This window comes from Pistacia vera, unplaced genomic scaffold (genome assembly GCF_008641045.1).
Source record: "Pistacia vera cultivar Batoury unplaced genomic scaffold, PisVer_v2 Contig632, whole genome shotgun sequence".
Classification (NCBI taxonomy): domain Eukaryota; kingdom Viridiplantae; phylum Streptophyta; class Magnoliopsida; order Sapindales; family Anacardiaceae; genus Pistacia; species Pistacia vera.
The window spans coordinates 1-19,502 of NW_022196482.1; the positions used below are offsets into that span (position 1 = coordinate 1).

Consider the following 19,502-nt stretch of genomic DNA (forward strand, 5'->3'; position numbering starts at 1 on the left):
GTAAATTTCATACCTTAGGGCATCGGAATAATAACGCGGGGTTTACAGTAATATCATGTTAATAATCAACAAAGCCATATTTTGCTACATCATGTTATTCATATACTTTATGTATTGATATATGTCCTTAGGATGATAGAATTGTGACGAGGGAATCAAGCAGTTATAAGTCTTGATTATAAGATCCCTATGAGCACATATGGTGACCATTCTAGAAATGTCCATAGCCCTTGTATTATTCTGACCGAGGGTACAAATAATATGGTAAGGCTATCATAGCGTTAAACGATCCTACCCGTAGTGACAAATCTCGCATGTCAAAATCGTTTGGTGATAACTTGGTGCAACGCATGGGTGTTTGTTATTCACAAATTCACTAAACTGGCCCACATAGAGGATTCCATTTAGATGATAACCCCAGTCTCTATGGAATACATCCTCTAACAGATGGTGGTGCATATGATCCTTAGACTTGAGATCACTAGATTGTCATGTGTTAATATTGGTGTAATTTGACGCTAGCCAAACGTAATCCTATTTAGGGTTATCAATATGGTAGTGATTGGCTACATTGAGAAGCACACTATGACTATTGTGGGTCGACAAATGATTCATCACTCTTGGCTACAAGAGAAATTATCTCGGTGAGATATTCAGTAAAAGGAAACGACCTTAAATCTGTGGCCATGGTGGAATTGAGTTGTTTCTCGAATCCAATTTTGTTTGGTCGTTGGTCCGATAACCGAATACGAGTATGTCAAGGAATTTCATACTTGAAGTTGACACTATTTTTGTGCTACAAACCTTGATGAGATAATAGATGATGAAGGGATTAAATTGTACGGTAACCATATCGTTGATAGATAACTGTTATGCTGAATCTATATCTATCAGGTGGTCATGATGCTTTGCTAGAGGCCAATCTTGGTCTATGTGTAGTGAGACAATTATTTGGATGCTAATTGCGATACTAGTCACTATCGCCATGATAAGGAGCCTACGGGTCACACATTTAAAAGAAAATTTTAGGAAGATAATGGATAAGGCAATTTCGTCTTTTAAAGACAAAAGAGTATTTTAGTAAATCTTACGGAACAATTAAATTTGCTGGAAGGTCGTTGCCTATGTCAAATTTTATATTGGGATTTATTTTATAAGATTACATATTTATTTAAGTATATATATATTTTAAATAATGAATTATTATTGAAATATATATGTGTGTGTGTCTGTGTGTGTTTATATATGTATTAAATAATTAATAATAACAATAATAATAATAATAATAATAATGGAATACCAACTCTTGGGGAACAAGTAATATTTAAATATTAAATAATTAATATTAAATATTACTAGGAACGTTTTAAGAATATTCCAAAGCATATTAGGGTTTTGGTTGCCCTGTAAAAGGGCAACTAAAATAATTTTACCCTAATCTTTTAGTCTTGCCGCCTAAGCTAGAGTGAGAGAGCAAATTTCTCTTTGAAATTTTCATCCCCTTTTCTTCCTTGAACCACCATCTTCAATCTAGCAAATTGATCTTGTGTGGATTCTTGTCTTTGTGTGGATTACCATTCGTTCACTTCTATTTTTGAAGTGGTAGCGTTTTTCTACAATCAATCGAAGGAGCCGCCAAAGATTGTGGTAGCTTTTTTCTACAATCAATCGAAGAAGCTGCCAATGTTTGGTATGAAATCAAAACCTTGAATGGTTTATTATATTTTCATGGCATGTAAATAACATTTAATTCATTATAAGGATCGTGAGCTTTAGATTTTAATCAAAAATTTTAATTTCCGCTGTGTTTTGCCTTGGTTAAATCCTATCAAAGGTATCAAAGCCCCTTATATCTGATTGCATTATTTAATTTTGTTTTAATTGTGTGATTTGTTGATTACATGATTAAGGTTTTTAATTTGATTAGTTTATTGTGATTGATTGAATTAACATTGATTTTGTTATGTTGATTTGGAAAATGCATCTGTTGTGATTTATTTTAAATTTTGTGGAAATTGGAAATTGAGGGAACCCATGGAAGTGCCGCCGTGTGTGGTAGGGCCCACTATCGTGTGTGGTTACGCATGACAGTGGCAAAGTACCGACAGCAACGCACTTGCATGTTGCTACTGCTGCTAGCACTGTATGTGCAACATGTTGTTGCTGCATGTTGGTGCACGCAGCAGCCGCATGCAACTGTGCATGAGGGAAGTAATGGCCACATGCTCTTGGATGGGGCCTTGGCCAACACCGTCCACGGCGTTTGGTGGCCGTGTGCCATGGAACATGACCACCACTCCAGTAGCTACTTGTTGTCACACATATCTATTATTACTTCCTCGTTAACGCTACTGCGTTTGGAGCCTGGCTTAGACTGAGCGTTGTCGTACATGGCCAAATATCATTGGTTAAGTGCTTTTACACATAGCCTTGACCTGCATGTTGTGTCTTCACACAAGTGCTTGATCCGTTGTGCGTTTTGACACACAACAGATCCGTTTTGGCCAGCATGCTATACTCCTCAAAAAATCGCTCCCATTTGCACTACGGTAATTTTTTTTTTTTTTTTTAGAGCAATTTAAAATCCCATGTGTTCCTGCACGTGTGAGGATCGCGTTTGTTGGTCTATGCAAGTTTTTGGACTTGTGTAGCATGGGGTTTTGTTTCATTTACGAACAGTCGACACTGGTGCACGCTAATTCGCTGCATGTCTCTAAATTGGTCATAACGAATACTATGGTGAGTCAATTGATTCAAGAATTGTACGATTAGCTTGCTGACGTGTTGATGCACATTCAGCAAGTCTTTAACACTATTTCCCACATGCGTCAACGCACATAAAACCGCTTCAACGGGTAGCCTGTGTAATGGTACAAATGAGCTTATTTTGGGCTGGTTTTGCGTTGTTGTGCATTGATAATAGACTAGAAAAATTCTATAATGTGTTGTTGCATATTATAAATATTCTGGCGGCCCAATTAGATGGGCCTAACAACAAGCAACTAAACTAAAAAGTTTATAACTTGTTGGGTTTAAACACAACAAGATTTAACTTCAAGGGTAATTCTTAATTTACCAAAATCATAAGAATTAATGTTTGAATGGGTAGACGAGACTATCGTTCCATCTTGAGCACTTGGACAAAAGATAGGAAATTTTCATGCATTTTGACCTTTTTTGCACATTGACTAAAACATCATCAGATAAGCATATCCTAGACATTTTAATCACTTGGAGGAATTTTCATGTGTGAAAATATATCAGATTAATAAAACCACAAGATTGCATCAACTTGATTTTCTTCAATGAAAATGAAACAATGTCATCACACACAAACATATTCACTAATACAATTTCAGTCTTTTTACAAACTAAGTTGCAAAAACCTTACATATGAACTCAATGAGTTTTCCAACTCCGTGAGAAGACTTCCCGCTTACTGATTTTTAAGTCCATCTAATGTCCTATGTCGGGCCCCTTTGGGGGTGTAGGTATAGACTTCTCTATACAAGTTGTTAGAAAAGCAGATTTAGAGTACCCAGCTCTTCATCCCAACCTTTTTACCCTTGTGTTCTAATGGATCAAATCACTAATGGGGTTATGTAAGAGATATTGCACTTTGGTTCATGCAAAGACTATCATGCAATCAATTCTAAGCATATCATCACAACCAATTCAAACATGTCATTTCACTCATATTGATATGCAGAACTCATTCCAAAGTAATGAATCATATTTGACTAGCATCAATCATTCCTAGCTCTCTCCTAATAGTGTAAAATATGTCCTTATCAAGAGGCTTGGTGAAAATATGAACCAATTGGTGATTAGTATCAACAAATTCAAGCACAATATCACCCTTACTAACATGATCACATAGGAAATGATGCCTAATGTCTATATGCTTTGTCCTATAATGATGTACAGGATTTTTGGACAAATTGATGGCACTTGTATTATCACAATGAATAGGTATGCTATACATGCTAAAACCAAAATCTTCAAGTTGTTGCTTCATCCATAGAAGTTGCGCACAACAACTCGTTGCTGATACATAATCATCTTTTGTGATAGAAGTAGTAACTGAATTTTTTTTCTTTGAAAACCATGGCACTAGCATGCTTCCTAAGAATTGATATGTTCCACTAGTACTTTTTCTATCTATCCTACAACCTCCAAAATCAGAATCTGAATATCCTATAAGACTAAAAGAAGATCCTTTAGGACATCATAAACCAATATTTGGAGTTCCTTTCAAGTACCTAAAAATTCTTTTGACAGCTTTCAAGTGAAATTCTTTAGGACATGATTGGAAACGTGCACACATGCATACACTAAATAGAATGTCATGCCTAGATGCAATCAAATACAATAATGCATCTATCATACTTCTATAATGGTTTGTATCGAAACTTTTACCTCCCTCATCAGCTTCAAATTTGAGTGAAGTGCTCATGAAAGGAGGTTGATCTTTTCTCTCATTCATCTTGAAGCGCTTGAGGAGATAATTGATGTACTTTGATTGATTTAGCGAAATTTCATCCTTTTGTTGCTTGATTTGTAATCCGAGAAAGTAATTTAATTCTCCCATCATACTCGTCTTGAATTCTCCCTGCATCATCCTAGAAAATTCCTTGCAAAGGTTTTCATAAGTAGCACCAAAGATGACATCATCAACATATATTTGGACTACCAAAATGTCTTGCTCATGCCTTTTTGTAAACAAGGTAGTATCCACCTTTCCTTTTGTAAAGCCATTTTGAATAAGAAAACTACTCAATCTATCATACCAAGCTCTAGCATCTTGTTTTAAACCATGAAGAGCTTTTAAGAGTTTGAAAACATGTTCAGGCAACTTAGGGTTTTCAAATCTAGGTCGATGTTTGACTTACACCTTTTCTTGAATGAAACCATTTAAAAATGAACTTCTAACATCCATTTGAAAAAGTTTGATATCTAAATGGCATGCATAAGCAAGTAACATTCTAATAGCTTCTAATCTAGCAAAAGGGGCAATAGGTTTCATCAAAATCAATACCTTCCTCTTGGAACCCCTAAAACTGTAAAAACCCCCTAAAACTGTAAAAACCCCCTAAAACTGGGGATGATATAAAAAAATTGGAATACTATCTACCCTAAATTCTAAAAGAGTTATCAGTAGGTTCATATTATGGTGTAAGGTTTATAAATTATTCATTCAATTTATATCTAATCTACTCTTTTTATATTTGCAAGCATGATTCTATAATAAGTGCTCAAGTAAATCAAATTGTGACCAAGAAACCAACAAATCGTGATACACATTTACTTGTTTTTATGAATTTTACATATTTTAATTGGTATTTAGTTGCTGGCTGTAAATGAAATTGAAGAATCTTCTTGTAACATTGGTTCAATGCATCTTATCATTGTGTTTCACTTAGAGCAAACTAATTTATGATTTATCATTAGATTTAGAAAATTTTGCGATCTGTAAAAAGTTTTTATATTGTCAGAACTTGAGTTGGCAAGAGAAGCCAAAAGAGAAATAAAGAGACTGCCAAAGAATGCCAAGAAATAAGAGAATGACAGAAAGATTTATGTTTTTTGTATATTGTATATTCTTTGTACATTGCTTCAATTTATAGATAAAATGTAACCATAACAGTGGAAATGTAATGAAGTCTAATTACACAAATTATGGATGATTGATTTGAGATGATTATGCCAAGAATCAAGGTTGGAGTCAAGGCATAACCATAGGATGTAATGAAGGTTGTGATCAAGCTATAACCACAACATTCTTTTCCATCACTCCCCCTCAAGCCTATGGTTTGTATATGTCCAAGCTTGTGAAGAAGATATGAATGTTGTCTACTATATAAAGATTTCGTAAAGATATTTGCTAATTGTTCTTAAGTGCGGATATGAAGAGTCTTGATTATCCCTTTTTTATTTTTTTTCTCTGATGAAGTGACAGTCAGTTTCTATGTGCTTTGTTCTTTCATGGAACATCGGGTTTGCTACCATGTCATTTGCAGCTTTGTTATCATAGTATAAATGAACAGGCATACTTATTTCTATCTCCAAATCTCCTAGTAACCCAAGTATCCAAGTGATCTTACATGTAGCTTTGGCCATGGCTCTGTATTTAGCTTCTACTAATAAAAAAGATATTATCAATTGCTTCTTTGTTTTCCAGGAAATCAGAGCTCTTCCAAGCTTTACACAAAAATCGATGAGGGATTTTCTCATCATTGGGCATGTAGCCCAATCAGAGTCACAGTATGCAGTGATATTTAAATTTCCATCCCGAGGTAAAAAAAAAAGTCTTAGGATAGGACAACCTTTCAAGTACATAATTGCTTTCATTGATGTCTCCATGTGGGATTGCTTTGGCTCATACATAAACTGGTTGAGAATGTGCACAGCAAAGCTGATGTCTGGTTGTGCCATGGTGAGATAAATAAGTTGCCCTACAAGTCTTTAATAATGTGAGGGATCCGCTAGTGGTGGATCAATTTTTGAGGATGAAATCCCTTTATCATAATCCGGAGTGGTGAGCTTGGAGTTTTGTTAGGCCGAAACAGCACTTGGTATGCATGCTAACAATCTAGAATCTGATATAAGTTCTAGAACATACTTGCCTGTTGACTAAGGGAAATGCATGCAATTTCAATCCCTAAGAAATATTTTGGTTCCCCCAGGTCTTTTATCCGAAAATGCCTGTTGAGATGCTCTTTTAATGTTTTGATGGCTGCTTCATCATTACCTATGATCAGAATATCATCAACATAGATGATGAAGGTAATGAAGGTTTTACCTTTACGCCAAGAGAAGAGTGCATAATCATGCTTAGATTAGACAAATCCTAAGACTATGAGAGCTTCTGTGAATTTTTCATTCCACTGTCGAGACACTTGTTTTAAACCATAGAGGGACTTTTGTAGATGACATACTGTGTTCTCCCCCTGTTTGAGAAGTCATGGTGGAAGATCCATATAAATTTCTTCATGTAGATCACCATGAAGAAAGGCATTATGAACCTCCATTCGATGGAGAGACCAATCTCGAACAGAAGTAATAGAAAGGAAAGCCCGGACAGTAATATGTTTAGCAACAAGGAGAATGTCTTTTGGTAATCAAATCCCTCTCATTGAGTAAAGCCTTTGGCAACTAACCGAACTTTATAACGTTCAATCGATCCATTAGCACAATGTTTGATTTTATAAACCCATTTGCAACCAATAGGTTTTCGGTGAGGTGGGCGAGGCACCAAGTCCTAAGTATTATTTTGGGCAAAAGTCGTCAATTCATCTGCCATGGCTTGCTACTAGTGGGGATGGTGAATAGCTTTGGAATAAGTGGACGGTTCACAATCGGCAAAAATCTAATGAACACATATCCTGTGGATAGGACATAGATAATCATAGTTGACATATTTAGAGGTCGAGTAAGGGGTACCTAATGGAGCCAGTATAGTGGAACAAATGTATTATGTCATCCAGATAAAGGGCCAGGTGATACGAGTAGACCGTCATTGAGGAGGCCTAAAATTTGGTGTGGGAGATACTGGAGGCCCTAATGGTGGTATGGGAGATATTGGAGGCCTTGTAGGTGATACTGGAGGATATGTAGGTGAACTATCGATAGGTTGTGTTTTTTCTATCGGTGGAGAATCAGGGATAGGACTAGTTGGTGGGTTTACATCCAATGATAGACTAATGTCATTAGCAGGTAGCATTGTAAAAAGAGAACCTGTCAACCCATCATCCTCAAAAAAATTGGTTGACTGTTGAAGAGGAGAGTTTGAATTTGCTTCATTATTGAGAAAAGGGAAACTATCTTCATGGAATACAACATCCCGAGAAACCATAAATTTGTTTACAGCTAGATCATAAAAACAATAACCCTTCTAAAGCATTGGATATCCCATGAAAATGCACTGAGTGGCCCAAGGTCTAAACTTGTCATGGGACCCAATAATGGTATAGTAACAGAGACAGCCAAATACTCATAGATGATTGTTGTCAGGTGTTTTGCCAAACAACATTTCATATGGAGTCTTACCACTGAGTATCCAGGTTGGCATGCGATTGATTAGGTAAGTGGCTATGATCACACATTCACCCCAAAATTTAACAGGAATGTTGGCTTGTGGTTAAGGGCACGAGCTACTTCTAACAGGCGTCGGTGTTTTCGCTCAACTACCCCATTTTGTTGAGGTGTATAGGTGCAAGAACTCTCGTGAAGAACTCCAAAAGAGGAAAAAAGAGTTGAGCATTGATGGTTAAAGAAGTCACGAGCATTATTTATTCGAACACACTAGACAGATGAATGGAACTGATTAGTGACCATAGTTAAGATATTTTTAATATGGGTGAAAGTTTGGGCTTTTGACTGCATAAGAAATACCCATGTGCCATGGGAGAAATCATCCACAATTGTGAGAAAAAATCTGGATCCATCATGGTTAGGAGTGTGGTAAGGAACGCAAATGTCTAGATGGATTAGGGAAAAAGGCTGTGTAGTGGATGTGCTATGTAGGAATGTTATATGGGATTGTTTTGCTAAAGGGCATATTGGACATTTGGGTTGAGGAATTGATGCACTATGACCCAGTCTTTGAAGGAGAATGAAAGTATTTTTTTTTTATTGATATTTGTATTACAATGAACAGTTTTATTTGTAATACAAGATGACAAACTTTGAAATTTATTGAAAAAAGTATCAGAAGTCTATTAGTATAAACCATTATTGACTCAACCCAAGCCCATCAGTGTCCCAATCGAAGGGTCCTGAAATTCACATGTGTTAGGAAGGAATTTTAGAAGGCAACTATTGTCAATGCAAATTTTGGAGATAGAGATAAGATTAAAATGGAAGGCAGGAACAAAAAGAACATTTTTTAGAATTAATTATTCAGTGAGAGGAACTGTTCCTATATAGGTGGCTGGGGTGATATTCCCATTTGGCATACGAACGGATATAGATGCATGATGCAATAGTTTTATGAGAGAAAATTTTTGGGTTGCAAATAATATGATCACTAGCCCCTGAATCAATAATCCAAACATCATCTTTAATAAAATTCAAGCAAAAAGATGTACTTGCATAGGATGCGGTAGATGTGGATGAGATTCATCATCTGAAGGAGTTGATTGTATTGTTCTGTACTGATTAGTGGTGATTGGACTTGATTTCTGGAAGGAATGGTGGTAACTTAATGAACGGTTGAATTTCCATTTTTGTCCAAATTAGGGTGCCCATGTAATTTCCAACAATGATCTCGAGTGTGGTTTCGTCTTTTACAATATTTACAAAACAATTTTGGTTTACCTGTTTTGGAAGATCCAGACCCATTGGACCAATTTGAACCATTGGAACAATTGGGCCCATTAGCCCGAGTTGACTTGTTTGACCCTGTGTGTGATGTGGTGGCATGAGGGCCTTGCAATTGATAAGTCATTTTCTGGCTGTTGGATGAGAGAATTAAATCTTGGCCTTTCAAACTCTTCATTCTCATTTTTTGCAAAAACCTAGTCGCTCCACATCTTTTTTCTCTCCAGCAGACGGCACAAACTTCTTCTTCTCACCCAAAAAAGTGACCGCCTATCCTGATTTTGCTCTATCTATGACCAGCCATAGTTGGCTCTCCTCTTGGACAGCCAACTGAAAAGTATAGTGAAAGGTTGGTGGCGGCGATGTGGCTAGGATTTGAGTGCAAAATGAAAGGAACGACTCGTTGAGCCCAGGAGAAATCAACTAAGCCTCTCCTTATCTCAGATTCTTTGGTATTGCACATGGGTTGCCGACGGCCCATCAAGAGTTTCTTCAACCACATCCAAATCATTCCATACAGCATAAAGGTTGTTGAAATAGGTTTTTACAGTAGAGTTGCCTTGGTGGATGTTAGTGAGTTGTTGGCAAAGGGTGAAAACTTTTGCTAAATCAAGCTTCCCATACATCTCTTTGATGTGTGTCCACATCTCAACAGCTATTTCCATCGGAGGAGAATTGGCCACCATTTCGAATGTTAAACAATTTTCGATCCAAGATCTTACCAACATATTACATCTCTTCTAGTAATGGTAGAGATAGGATTCAATCTGTGGTAGAAGAATTGAGCCATCAATGAATCCCTCTTTATCTTTTGTTATGAGAACTCATCAGAAATCGGAAGCCCAACCAGCATAATTGTCAGATCCAGTCAAGGGCTGTTTGAGGTGAGTGATTTCCAGTCCATCGTAGGCTGATGCATACAAGGCGTCGCCTGGTTTAGGGTGGTGACTGTTGGTTGGTAGAATCTAGAAATCGAGTGGATGGTTCAAGTAGGGATTTTGACCCGAATCATAACCCAAAAACCCAAATGGGTTGGATTGATTTGTTGGGTTTGGGTCGATTTGTATCGTTGGTATTAGGCCAATCTAAGTTGTTGGGTTTGGTTCGGTTTGTATTGCTGGTGTTGGGCCAGTTTGAGTTGTTAGGTTTGGGCCAGTCTGAGTTGTTGGCTTTGGGCCGGTTTGTATTACTGGTGTCAGGTCAATTTGAGTTGTTAGGTTTGGGCTGGTTTAATTTGTTGGGTTTGGGCCGGTTGGAACGGTTTGATCTGCTGGGTTTGGGTTAGTGGTAGTTTCGTTAGGGCTGGCTATGGGTATTGTGATTGGGATGTTTGCCATCTGTTTGATGAAATAAGGATAGAAGAAAATAAAATTATGAGGAAAACTAACAGAGTATCTGTTTGCAATGCAGGTACAGAAAAAAAAAAATGTTAGCTGAGCGAAAGCTGTGTTTATGAAGATCGCTTTGATACCATGTCAAAACTTGAGTTGGCAAGAGAAGCACAATGAGAAATAAAGAGATTGCCAGAGAATGCCAAGAAAGAAGAGACTGACAGAAAGATTTATGTCCTTTGTAAATGTAAGCATAAAAATAGAAATGTAATAAAGTCTAATTGCAAAAATTATGAATGATTGATTTGAGATGATTATGCCAAGAATCAAGGTTGGAGTCAAGGCATAATCATAGGATGTAATGAAGGCTGTGATCAGCATAACCACTGCATTCTATTCCATCATATACTTCAAGCGGGAATTGGACTTGTCTTATCGACTAGTTAAATTCACCAAATTGGATTGTCGCCAGAAAATGCTAAAGTATGAACACCTTCAGCCTGTGAGACGAAATTTCTCTTTTAAATTTGAAGGATTAATCTTATCGAAACCTGTTATTAATTGTGAGAAATCTAGCTAGCCAGCTGAGTTTTACAGCTCCAGAGGTGAATTGGTTTCATTAATATACAAGTCTCATAGAGATTAACAGTAATAGTCTTCCAAACCAAGATAAAATTCAGATGACTAAAAATTCTTAAAACAGAAATAAATATTTATTAAGGATATTGTAACTTAAAATTTTGTTTGAAAGGAAGACCAATACCATTCAATTTAGCAAACTGAATACTATGACATCTTGATTAGAGTACCCACTATAATTTGTTACATACTATATTTTCAGAATCTCAGAAAACAACCTCGTAATTATTTATAAAGTAAACATTAATTTTTATTTGAATAGTAGCTTATAGTAGTATTTTTTTCCATCAACTAGAAAGCGTAAAACACTTTCCCATATTAAAATTGACCTATTAGGCAATATTTTAGATAAATAAATACATTAATTGTAAATTCCCCGAGTAGGTACATTTTCAAAAAGAAGGGACTTAATATATTCCTCGAGGCTAGGAAGCCGTTGGTTGTCGTCGTAACTGTACATCAAGGGAACCATTCTTGCAAGATTAAGAGAAGCCCTTGTGAAAGAAGATGAAAATGGGTTGGGAGAGAGGCATTCCTTGTTGAGGATCTTCCATGCATCTGAAATCTTGTTGATAACATTTTTTTCAGCAGTTTCTGCATCACAGTCTGGATGATCCTTCATGTAGTAATATATGTATGATCCATCTTTACCATCCTGATTCTCATCCTGAAATTAATTGAATGGTATAACTCTTCTATCAACCTCAGATTAAACGTTTATTACTAATTATGAACTGAGTGGACATAGATGATTCACTCTTCATCATCATGAATTGTTGAATATGACTAATACTACTAGTTGCAACACAGGTTCCACCATCTTTGTCAACAATAATTCAAGAAACGTCCACATGCTACTATTCAATTTTGTACATATACAGTAATTACTACTATGAATTTTTGCGGTCACTACATACCTTTGCACTTCCCAAGTCATCCCAAAGCCGAAGAATTGTGGCGGTAGATGAGATTATGACTGGGTTTTTGTCAATAAGTTCCAAAGTCTCTGTTGTCATATTCTGACCCAGTAGAAAGAAAATATGCACTAGTCCTACGTTTACACCTGAACTAATAATCCCATTTTTCAAGTACTCTTCAGCCTTGGGCAAATTTCCTGAAGAAAACCATTTTGCTTCGACTAGAAATGCGCTGCACAAGCTTGCCCACTGTAGCCATTAATTAGCTTTTAAAATTCGATATTGAATTCTATTTGGTAAATAAAATAAATAGAGATATTATAAATATACCGCTTTTTGCAGGGAATGCACAGGATTATAGCCGTGAGCTTTGAATATCTTGTGGCTGATTTCGCTTGTGACATCATCAAGAACCTTAAAACATATCCTCATGTATTCAGGCAGTTGATCTATTGCAGCAAGATCCCATCTACAATAATTGATTTCCAAATCAAATTAATTTTGATAATTGAGAAAGAAAAACTTCTCAATCGGTTTATAATAAATTTAATATATCATTAATGCATAGATATATATACCTATTAATTATCTCCGTAAAGAGAGTGAGTTCATCGAGTGTCCCATGAACATCAAAAATGTCATCTATAAGGTAGATGAGGAATATGGGTTTTGCGAGCTCAACTCTTTGCCATGACAAGCTTGCATCCGTGAGACTGGTCATGGACCAAATGTACCATTTTAGAGGTTGGTCTCTGGCAAACTCCAACTTCTTAGCCAAACCGAGGTCTTTCCACCATCTAATATATTATCACAAACATATATGTAAATTAGAGAAATAAAATATCTGACAATGACAACATAACTAGTGTTGTGAATGATCACACTTACTGTGAAGTTTTTACCATTTCCTTTTGGTGCAAGGATTGCACCAAATTGAAATCTATTTTGGCTAGATCTTCAAAAACAAGTGTCCATTTATTTTTACTCGGGAATTTACTAACAAATAAGTTCTTGGCCATCAACCTTGCCAGGCTTTTGTGAAAGGGATGCGCCAACGTTTTCTCAACAATCCTAGCTTGATAATGGTCAAGATTTTTTACCCTTTCAGTGAGGAGCTTGACACTAAAGTCCCCAGCTTCATCAAGCACATCTTCTCCATCTATACTAAGATGTGAAGCTTCATATAACCCCATCAATCCATTAATATCTTCACTTGCTTTCTGGTTAAACTTTCCGTCCTTGTTTCTGAAGTTGTTAAAGATGTCTTTTTACGCCGGTGAAAAGAGAAAAAAGAAATTACCACCAGGTTTCATTAATAAATTATTAATCAAAAAAATTTGGTAACAAAAAAATAAATGATATAAACACCTGCAGGTACATAATAACCATGTTGTCTCAAGAGGCAAAAGCGAAGGGCAACATCACAAAGATCATTATGATTGGGACCAATGTGTGGACTAAATATCATAAACTGCCTTTGTAGAATTTGCTGAATCTCGTCTTGGAAATGATAGTCAATGCCTAAACGTTGAACAGCATCAACCATGGCCAACCCTTCAGCAGGATCTTCTCCTACTTTGCTGAGTATAAGCTTGAATGCCTTCACTTTATGCGCATATTGCTCACCATCAATATCATTCTGTAAAATACGAGACTCGATTAGCTTTCAACTGCAGTCCCTCACAGGGTGACTGGCTTAAAAAGAAATATAGAAAACTTACACTGAAACCTGTATGTTCACTAGGAGCTGTGAGGAACTTCTTTAGCGGGATAGAAGGAACGTTACTATCAGGAGTACTGCTTTCTTTCTGATCAGTAGGAACATAAGAAAATTGTATGGGACTAATTGGCTTGGCAATTTGAGAAAGTCTTTGTGGAACAATAAGAATAGCGGAGGGAGAGGAGTAAGGCATGATTAATGTATATCAGCTGGTATGTGTTGAGAGATTGATGAAAATTATAAGCAGGTCGACCCAATTTATAGGTTTTATTCCTTCATGAAATGATCTTGCCCTGTATTTCCACGTTAAAAATGAAAATAAAAACGTTTTAAATATGAATAATATGATATGTATTGAGGTCTCAACTTATGTAGGCACTAATTTGACATCATTTCCTAATTTTTGGAGAAGGTAAGCTAGAGAGAGAACAAAAAAGAGAATTCTAGAACTCTTGTGAAATTGTCTTATTAACAATAATTGAGATTACAGGGGTTAGTTTTGTACAAGAACAGTAGCTAATCAGTTACACACAGAAGGTAACAGTCAACTTCAGTCAACTGACGGTAAGTGTTAAAAGTCTTGACATCTTTACTAACATCTTCCCTGAAGATGGACTCCCATAGCTCTTGATTACTGCATCATCAACTTACTTACATCTTTACTAACATCTTCCCTTAAGATGGACTCCATGGCTCTTGATTACTGCATAATCAGCTTACTTACACCTTTACTAACATCTTCCCTTAAGATGGACTTCCATAACTTCTTTTCCTTTTTGCGGCTTTATTGTAGAAAGCAGCAGTCACCAAATTTCTTCTGCACATTGTCGTAGACTTTCTACACTAATCAGCAAACTGCTAAAAAAATGTAATATGAGTTCAAAAGACCATCTTTGCAGCTTCAGTGTAGAACCAAAAAAAAAAAAAAAAAAGAAAAAAACTGACTTCACACAACTCTGTAATATGAGTTCAAAAGACCATTTTGCAGCTTCAATGTAGAACAAAAACTGACTTCACAACTCTGCTTCAGTACACCAACAGCTTCACATCAATCATTACTTAGTTACAGAGATGATTTACACCAAACAACTTCAGCAAAACACTTCCAATTTTAGCAATTAAGAACTGATTTCAGGCACATCAACTAATACACACCTAAGCTCATTTCAGTAACTTCATATCAACTAGCAATCTTGAACTGCAATTAAGAATTGGTAATCAAAATATGCAACAACTTCACAACAATCAGCAACTTCACAACAACTGGCAACTTTTCATAAACCAGCAACTTGAACTGCAACTAAGAACTGGTACTCGAAATTGCAGCAACTTCTCAACAATCAACAACTGCACACGAACTAGTAACCTCTCATAAACCAGCAACTTCCCATCAACCATTGTCAATTAAGATGGATAGTCGGCTCTATTAAAAATATAATTTCAATTTCAGCATCATTTAAACATCAACAGCTTTTGTGCAAATATCAGGAGCTTTCACCCTGAGTTTTTGCCTCAAGGTTTCAAATTTAGAGGCTGACAAAGCTTTAGTGAAGATGTCAGCTTTCTGATGTTCAATAGGAACATATTGCACTTTCAACTTGTTAGTAGAAACCTGTTCTCTTACATAATGAGCATCCAACTCAATATGTTTGGTTATGGAATGAAAAATAGGATTTGAGGCTAGAGAACCAACACTTTGATTATCACACCAAATGACAGGTGTTTCAAAAAGGCGCAGTCCAATTTCAGAAAATAAGCTTAGAAACCAAGCTATTTCAATTGATCCTTCAGCAAGTGCTCTGTATTCTGCTTCAGTAGATAAGAGAACTACAACTTTTGTTTCCTAAAGCTCTATTGAAGAAGATTAGGACCAAGGAATAGACAGTAGCCACTAGTAGATTCTCTATCCTGAATATTGCTGACCCAATTAGCATCTGTATAACATTCTAAATTGAGTCAGTGTGTTTTCCTGAACTAAATACCTTAATCAGAAGTGCCTTTGACATATATAAGTAGTCTCTTACAAGCTTGCCAATGCAACTGAGTTGGTGCTTTCAGAAATTGGCTCAATTTATTGACAGAGTAAGCTATGTTAGGTCTATAAAGAGTCAAATACTACACAGCTCCCACTGTACTTCTATACAAGTCTAGATTATCATAGGTTTCACAATCTTCAAAAGTTAGTTTGTTTCCTACAACCATTGGTGTGGAGCAAGGTTTAGAATCTATCATGCCAGTTTTGACCAACAAATCTTTAGCATATTTTGCTTGAGTCATATGCAATCCTGACTCATTTCTGGTGACTTCAAATCCCAAGAAGTACTTTAAAGATCCCAATGTTTTCAAAGCAAACTGTGTATTAAGTTTGTGGACTGTATCTTAAACTAACTTAACATCACTTCCTGTCAACAAAATGTCATCTACATACACTAGGACATAAAGAACTTGTTCCCTTTGTTGATAAACAAATAAACTAGAATCTTCCACAAAATTTACAAATCCCCAACTTAAGAAGGTTTTCTTTAGTTTGTCAAACTAGGCCCTAAGTGCCTGTTTGAGACCATCGAGAGCTTTATGTAATTTGCATACGTGATGAGGTTTTTCAGAATCAAAGAACCCATTAGGCTGGACCATGTGTACTATTTCAATTAACTCTCAAATTTAGGAAAGCATTGTTGACATCCACTTGTTAGATGTCTCACCCATAGGTAACTACCAAGCTCAAAATCACTCGAATTGTAGGGGATTTAACCATTTGACTGAATGTCTCCAGATAATCCATATTGGGAGTCTGTTGAAAGCCTTTGACCACTAGCCTGGCCTCAAACCTCTGAATGGAACCATTAGAGTTATGTTCTACTTTAAAAACCCACTTATTGCCCACTATATGTAAAACGGGGGTTGCTGGAACAAGTTCCCAAGTCTTATTGGATATCAAAGCATCAAATTCTGATTGCATAGCCGCTTTCCAAGATGGATGAGAGAGTGCTTCAAGTACATTAGCTAGTTATGCGGTGTCAAGTGAAGAATGAGAGACTAACATGGAATTATGTGCTTTAGCCTTAGATCTAGTGACCATTTTATGAGTGTTTAAGGATTGCGTGTGAGTGTGCCAATAGGTAGATCAACAATAAGAGAAACAGTGTTATGGGACTAATAAGGGGACAAAGAAGTAATTGTAGAGATGACAGGTTGATGAGATGATATTACTGATGAGATGATATTACTGATGAGTTCAACTGATCATGTGTAGCTGGGTTGGAGGAATTAATGCTTTGTGAAGGATGAGAGTAATGTTGGGAAATAGAAGGAGGACTAGATGACAAAGAGGAAATATTTTGTGGAGATTGTGAAGGAAAACAAGACTTAGAATTGAACCTAGAAATAGAACGAGAGACTCCAGATGGTGGTACAAACTGTGAATATGTACTAGAATGTGGAATTTGCCAAGTTTGATGAGAACTTGAAAGACAAAAAAAAATTCAGGACTAAAAGTAGAACTAGTATAGAAATATAGATTGTGAGACAAACTGTGAGAAGGGTTAATCAAATTGATCAAACTTAACACTTTGACAAATATACACTTGACCAGTAGAATCTAAACACTTGTATCCCTTGTGATGCCAACTGTAACCAACAAATGTACATTTAATAGTATGAAAATTAAATTTGTGAGAACTATAAGGTATGAGAAAAGGATACACAACACAACCAAAGACCTTGATGATAGAGTGTAGGAATTTTGTGCAAAAGAGCCTGAAATGGAGATGAATTGGATAAAATTGAAGTTGGTAACCTATGTAAGATAAGCAGTAGTTTGAAATGCAAGCCACCAATATTTGAGAGGCATATGAGCTTGAGCCAGCAATGTCAAACCTGCTCAACTATTTGTCTATGTTTTCTCTCAACTCTCCCATTTTTTTGGTGAGTATGGGGACAAGGATGTCTAAAGAGAATACCATCTTCTTTCAATATGGAACTAGACTCCTATAGCACCTCCCTAATCTATTTGAACACATTCATGTAGTATTGAATTGTCTTTCAACTAAAATATGAAACGTTTAAACACTTTGAGTTTCAGACTTGGTTTTAAAGGAAAGATCTAAGTGACTTGACTTGATTATTAGAAATTGGACATAATATTTGAAACCTTCATGTGAGGGAACAGGGGATGTCTCTAAAGATAAGAATGAACAGCTCCAGAGGACTGGAAGCTCTAAATTGGGACCTAGGAAAAACAAACTAATGCAACGCCAAAAGATAAGCTGAACAAAAAGAAAATTCATGTTTTACAGAATGAGATAAATTCAAGTCTTTCAATACTTTTGAAGACAGCATATTGGGATGACCTTATTGTACTACAACATTGCATTAGTTTCCTGGACTGGAAAGGACTAGAAAATGCTCATTTTATTACTTCAGTAGCTCATTACAAGAGGATTGTAGTAGGTGAATGGATTAGTACTATCAACACAAGGAGATGTAACAATAAAGAACAGTGTCTATACGAGGCAACATAGAAAAGAAAGAATGATTAGCAGGAATATAGAATTAGTAGTAGAGTAGAAGAAGACATCGATAAATTGAGTTGGACAAGGACTCAACCTATGAGATGTCTTCAAGATCACGAGAACCAACCACAAACAACACTTGTGACTCAGCAGATGATTATCTCTGTTAGTTGGGCAGGATTAGTAGTAGAGTAGAAGAAGACATTGGATGAGAATTCACAGGACTGATGGAATCACTCAAACCTTTGGAGCTTGAACCTTGCTCTATATTATATGAAAAGTGAGAAATTTCAAAAAATTTGGCCATTTTTTACGTTTGTCAATGGCTCTGATACCATGAGAGAATTAAAGGTAAGCTAGAGAGAAAGAAACAAAAAAAGAATTCTAGAACTCTTGTGAAAATGTCTTATTAGCACTAATGAGATTACTGGTGTTAGTTTTTACAACAAGAACAGTAGCTAACAATTTCATAGCAGAAGGTAACAATCAACTTTGGTCAACTAACGGTAGTGTTAAAATCAAAACCTTTACTGTAACGCCCCGCTTGAGGTATGTTGTTATTGTTTCCTCTTTTGCCCTTATTCGAGTTGGCTTTTGTTGTTATTGTTTGTTGAATGTTGCCCTGAAATTGGATGAAACAGAAGAAGTTCAGTGCCGTGCTTCGCCGGGGCGAAGAAGAAGCTTGCCGCGGCGAAGATGTGTTGAAGCCAAGGGTGAAACTCTCTGGACAGTTTCGCCGCGGCGACAAAGGTTTCTTCGCCGCGGCGACGGGCCGAATAAAAGGTTGATGAGGTTTAGATATTTTCTTCCTTAGGGACAATTTGACCTTTCTACCCCTAATTAGCAGGAAAAGGGGAGTTAATTGTAAGGATATTTCATGGAGAATAGGTTGAATTGGGGTGAGTTTGTAATGAATCAAAGGATATGGATGGAATTCCAAATTAGAACAAGGGCAAAATGGGATGAGTGTGTTAATATTTCATTAAAGGAATTAGAATCAAAGAACCCTTCTTCTTTCTCAAAAACGTGACTCTTCATTCTTCTCCTCTCAACTTCTCCTCTT

At 36.3% G+C, this 19,502-nt stretch overlaps 1 protein-coding gene across 1 annotated transcript; it reads right to left on the reverse strand.

The window, feature by feature from the left end:
• Positions 1 to 11,515: 11,515 nt before the first annotated feature.
• Positions 11,516 to 14,177, reverse strand: LOC116111381 ((3S,6E)-nerolidol synthase 1-like). The gene is made up of 7 exons (XM_031397575.1): positions 13,930 to 14,177; positions 13,577 to 13,847; positions 13,097 to 13,472; positions 12,787 to 13,005; positions 12,539 to 12,677; positions 12,209 to 12,457; positions 11,516 to 11,958 (listed from the first exon to the last, which is right to left on the reverse strand). The coding sequence occupies exons 1-7, from the start codon at positions 14,119 to 14,121 to the stop codon at positions 11,653 to 11,655; spliced, it is 1,752 nt and encodes a 583-aa protein (XP_031253435.1). The 5' UTR covers positions 14,122 to 14,177; the 3' UTR covers positions 11,516 to 11,652.
• Positions 14,178 to 19,502: the final 5,325 nt, after the last annotated feature.